The sequence below is a fragment of the Sinocyclocheilus grahami genome, unplaced genomic scaffold, assembly GCF_001515645.1.
Source record: "Sinocyclocheilus grahami isolate Dianchi unplaced genomic scaffold, SAMN03320097.WGS_v1.1 scaffold61.1, whole genome shotgun sequence".
NCBI lineage: Eukaryota > Metazoa > Chordata > Actinopteri > Cypriniformes > Cyprinidae > Sinocyclocheilus > Sinocyclocheilus grahami.
In genome coordinates this window covers 4,144,341-4,149,114 of record NW_015505240.1, presented here as the reverse complement: position 1 = coordinate 4,149,114, position 4,774 = coordinate 4,144,341, and the positions used below count along the sequence as shown (strand labels likewise).

The 4,774-nt window shown below is 34.8% G+C and overlaps 1 protein-coding gene across 1 annotated transcript; it reads left to right on the top strand.

Moving 5' to 3' along the window:
- Nucleotides 1-218: 218 nt before the first annotated feature.
- On the top strand, nucleotides 219-1,223 carry LOC107584596 (urokinase plasminogen activator surface receptor-like). The gene is made up of 4 exons (XM_016271309.1): nucleotides 219-278; nucleotides 503-634; nucleotides 796-906; nucleotides 1,024-1,223. The coding sequence occupies exons 1-4, from the start codon at nucleotides 251-253 to the stop codon at nucleotides 1,212-1,214; spliced, it is 462 nt and encodes a 153-aa protein (XP_016126795.1). The 5' UTR covers nucleotides 219-250; the 3' UTR covers nucleotides 1,215-1,223.
- Nucleotides 1,224-4,774: the final 3,551 nt, after the last annotated feature.

Here is a 4,774-nt window from a genome sequence, read left to right as displayed (position 1 = left end):
AACAGGCTCATTATTTCATTCACCTTCTGATCAAAGATGGATCTACAAATCTCTGTTTTTCTTCTGTTCATTCTTTTCACTGCAGGTACAAAGACAAACAGCTTGAATTTTTATTGTGTACAAATATAGATAACTGATGTCTCTCTCTTTTATTACTAAAGGACACGCTCTCAGCTGTTATGAGTGCACGAGTCTGACTGGTTTTTGTGCACAACAACAGTTGACATGTCCCAGTGGATTCTCCAAGTGCATGAGTTCAACAGCAGTAACACAAATTGGTAAGTAATATTTGACTGACGAAGATGCTGCTATATAAGTTACTGATGTTGCAACAGTAAAAATTAACTTTTTTTTTGCAAGAATTTTGTTTAAAATGAGAAAATGCTAAATGTGACTTCTCTTCTGCTTTGCAGCTGAAATGATACATATATTTGTTTTTATCTCTCACTGTTGCTTTCTACAGCATTGGTCTTTCATGTATCATTCATGTTTTTTTTTAAAGGTGAAATTAGTTCTCAAGTGAGTATTAAAAACTGTACTGTTGACTGTCAAAATGGGTCCATGAACTTCGGTTTTGTAAAGACATCTTATTCCTGCTGTGACACTGACCTTTGCAACGCCAAAGATGCTCCAGGTATTGAACTTCAATGATCATGTGCAAATGACTGTCCTCTTTAAATTCAGCAGTTGTTTTACCTCTATATAACATTCAATCAATGGGGGGAAAAAATTGTTTCATTAGATGTTATGTTTGTACAGAAAATAAAATAAAAGAACACTTGTTTACTTATGTAGATCTTAGCTCTATTGTCCCCAATGGAAAGACATGTTACTCTTGTGATGGGCTCAGCTGTTTAAACATAATGAGCTGCTCAGGGATTGAAGACCGCTGCATTAAAGCAACAGGTGAGAATCTGGAAAAGGAAGATCATTGTAATTATTTTTGCTTCTCCATCATTTTATACAGCTAACTTAAACAGATTTCCAGCTTAGACTAACCTGTGTTTTCTTTCTTTTCATCAGGGAGTTCTGGAGGCCAGTCAGTGGTTGTAAAAGGCTGTGTTTCTAAATCTATTTGTGATGCTGCAACATCAGTTGGTGATGTTCAGGGTGTCTCGTGTTGTTCAGGGAACCTGTGTAACGGTGCTCAGAGCATCACTCAGAGCTTCCTGTTCCTCTGCTGTTCTCTGCTCTCCTTCATCCTGCTGCACTGAATCCAGCAGCTCTACAATGAGGCACACTGTATACAGAAGAGCCTTATGCACAACTAAAATTTTTATGTACAACTCAGTTTGTGTTTGAGTGTTGATTATTAGATCTGAAAATAAATAGCAACTAATTTTGATAGTTTGGGCTCTATTGTCAGTTTTAACCTTTGATATTGAGAAAAGAAAAACTAAATCAACTATTCAGGCAAAGCAGAAATCTAGTCGACGAAATTAAATTTATTCAGAAGTAAATTTATTCTGTGACTTATATGCAGGCCTATGAATATATAGATGTTTAGCAGCCCATGTTTTATTTGACGTTATGTCATAACAGTAACACTTTATATTCAAATGACATGATTTCGCTCAGTTAGCCTATAGGTTTTAATGAATAGCAAATATATCTGCAATGTATGTCTAACTCATGGAGTTACTGAATAATAATGAATAATTATATTGAATTAAATTGGAAGAATTGGATTAAAACAACATGCCAATCAGGACCTTGTTTCCATTCTAGGGGGCATCTTGCCTCAAGGGTCTAACTGTACCATTTCACTTCAAAATAAAAACTGTAATCTAAAAGACATACTTTAAAAACTTGTGTTGCTGGATGAGCTGCTTTTTTAGCAAAACATAATTTTATCCCACAGATCTAAAAACATGAATGTGTCCACAAATCCATCATTAACAAAGACACAAAACACTTTGATTTTCAACATAATACACAGATCACTATTTTCCAGAGACACAAAATTAGATCAATTAACCTCAAAACTGTTTTGACTGATTAAATCTCACAGATGCTAATAATATTCCAAAGAAATTACAAAAAATATGAAGCGCATAGTCATTGAAGTCAATATGTTGAGGGGAGATTTTGCACCATCCTGTGGTCAAGATCATTTTACCCCATCTTAACCAGACATTACATAATAAAGACGAAGACAGACAAACAAGATCAGGACATGCTACATTTCATTTCAGTTGTACTGTATATTTCAACATACCTTCTTTTGTTAATTCATGTTTATTTCGTTTTATTTCTAGCAGTAAAGAGGCAGAGATGATCAGTTCACTCGCGCTCCGTGTTGTCTGAACTAAGAATCTGCCAAAACGAAAACGACTGTTATTTGGCCTCCGCTCACTCAAGCCGCCGGCTCTTTTGGAAGGACACGACTAGAAATCAGTGGTTAAGTTGTATTTACAACACTGTTCCAGAACAGTTCAACCCAAATATTAAGATGTGTGCAGACTGTTTCCTGTGCGCTTGCGCCTGCCTCAAAAAAGGGATTACAATGACTTACAAAGATACATAACAGCTACAAGTATATGCACTACTTGCTTTATGCAAGCACTATATAGGATAAGTCACTATACAGGATTTACCCTATTATACTTTATCGACACGAATTGATAGGTGAAACAACAAACAGCCACCCACAAATAGTCTATAAACAAAGCATCAGGCTGTCTTTGAGTTCACATGAACAACGGTTAAAGTTACTCATCGTCAGGCTACAGAAGAATACCATAATTCCTCCGTTCAATTAGGCCTAAGACATCGAGAGTCACGCAGACCTATAACAACCCAGCCACAACACATAATTGTGAATAACATGCCTTACCTTAACACAGAATCGACCACAGAGTCCAATGTTTATATTTTTTCTACGAATCTTTAAGTTAACATGTACTAAACATGGTTGGAATTTGCACCGCAGCGCCCCCACACCTTGATGCTCATGACAAGAATAGCGTGTATAGTTATCTTTATTGAAGTGAATTAGGTTTAAATGGACGTCATGCATGAATGAATTATATTTTTGCAATTTTACACATAATAATCCACGATGATCACATTACACAAAACTGAAATTGCACGTCAAAATAACACATTGTCAATATTTTTTGACCATCACTGTAAAAGACCATCTGAGCAGACATGCTGCTGCATTGATAAATTAATAATATAACAACATAATTCACTTTGTACATACAATTTGTTTTTTCCCCTTTGGAACTGTTGCACAATGTTGTACTGTTTGAATAAAATGTCAAACTGAATTTAGCATAATTTATCAGCAGGTGGCAGCAGAGAAAAACAACACCTTTGTATTTGCTGACATGGAACTCTTACCGGAGACTACAACTCAATGTTGTTGTTTTTTTCATAATTGAGTTGTATTCATGTTGTCATTGTATTAATCATGTTTATTTATTATTTACAGGATGAAACATATGAATAAAAACAATGTTGCTCAATGCGAGAGAATTTATAAATAATGTAAAAAGTTAAGTGAATATGGATATGAATATGAACATTAAGTGAAAAAATATTTACATTACAGTTTTTTAATGGTCTTGCAGTTTTTACAAGCTAGTGGTAGGCCTGCATATTCAAAACTCTTAGTACTGATCACACAACATATAATCAAAAATGCACTTTTTTCAAACATTTCAGCTTTTCTCTATACATTTATATTTATACGATTATATAATATTTATAATTTATAATTATAAGATGATGTTACAGTATTAAAATACAGGTTATGAAATGACAAAATCAACTAAATAAACAAAACTGATTCACATGAGGGGGCTGCTGGTGCAGGTGCTCACAGTACTGGATCACAAAACCCTGACCTTTTCTCATTGCGCACGCACACACACACAAAACCCACATAACCTGACAGATATAACGGAAATATGTGTCATGAGAAGTCACGCACGTGTCTGTGACTGTGAGAGACATAGACTTTGTACAGATTAAGTACGGTTGCATGAATCTGATCTTCAAATAAATGAAGAACTTCCACAAATGCATGCATTATAAACGCACACATACATGCTGCTTTGAAAACGTATGTATCTGTGTTATATATTTAACTGTAATGTAATGTATCAAATGTACATTGCTTTAGAAAATATACATATGTTCTGACATGACCAACAGTAGCTCAGCCAACAGCTACAAATTGTATGCCTTTTTGTCTTTTCGATGGGCATTTTAAATTGCATAACAAGATAACCATAAATGTTGGAACTCTTTGCATATACGATTTTTGGCATATGCTCAAGAGACTTACAAGAAGGATCTTGTTCTTGTTTTTTTTTCTGACTCACTGCTGCCCACAACCATTGAAACACATCCCACATCCTGTTCTGTGCATACTTTTGTTTTTAACCTAGAAAAGAAATACGGAAAATGTGGTTTCTTTTTCTAACACTGATTGCAGTTTTTCTTGATTGCTAACACACTATAACTGATTCATTTGGCCCAATTTTCCAAACCTTTAACACAAATTCACCTGTTTGCACACACGTTCCAATTTGCTCAGTGTTTTCTGCGAAACGCTATACATAAAAAAGCCATCATTTTGCACAGGTTTAACCATGTTCTCATTCAGAAAACACAAACACACAATATAATTAACTCAAGCATCAAAAAATGAACTCAAACAGCACACACTTATCCATGTGTGAACATTCAGTAGCAAAATTATGCACAGCTGATTATGTGTTTTGGAAAATGAATCCTGGTAGTGGGAGACAAAGAGGAATAT

Bases quoted from the DNA above. Each gene is read 5' to 3' on its own strand.
- LOC107584596 (XM_016271309.1), top strand. From the start codon at position 251: ATGAGTTCAACAGCAGTAACACAAATTG. The intron at 279-502 runs GTAAGTAATATT...TTTTTTTTAAAG, and splicing joins AACAGCAGTAACACAAATTG to GTGAAATTAGTTCTCAAGTG. The intron at 907-1,023 runs GTGAGAATCTGG...TCTTTTCATCAG, and splicing joins CCGCTGCATTAAAGCAACAG to GGAGTTCTGGAGGCCAGTCA.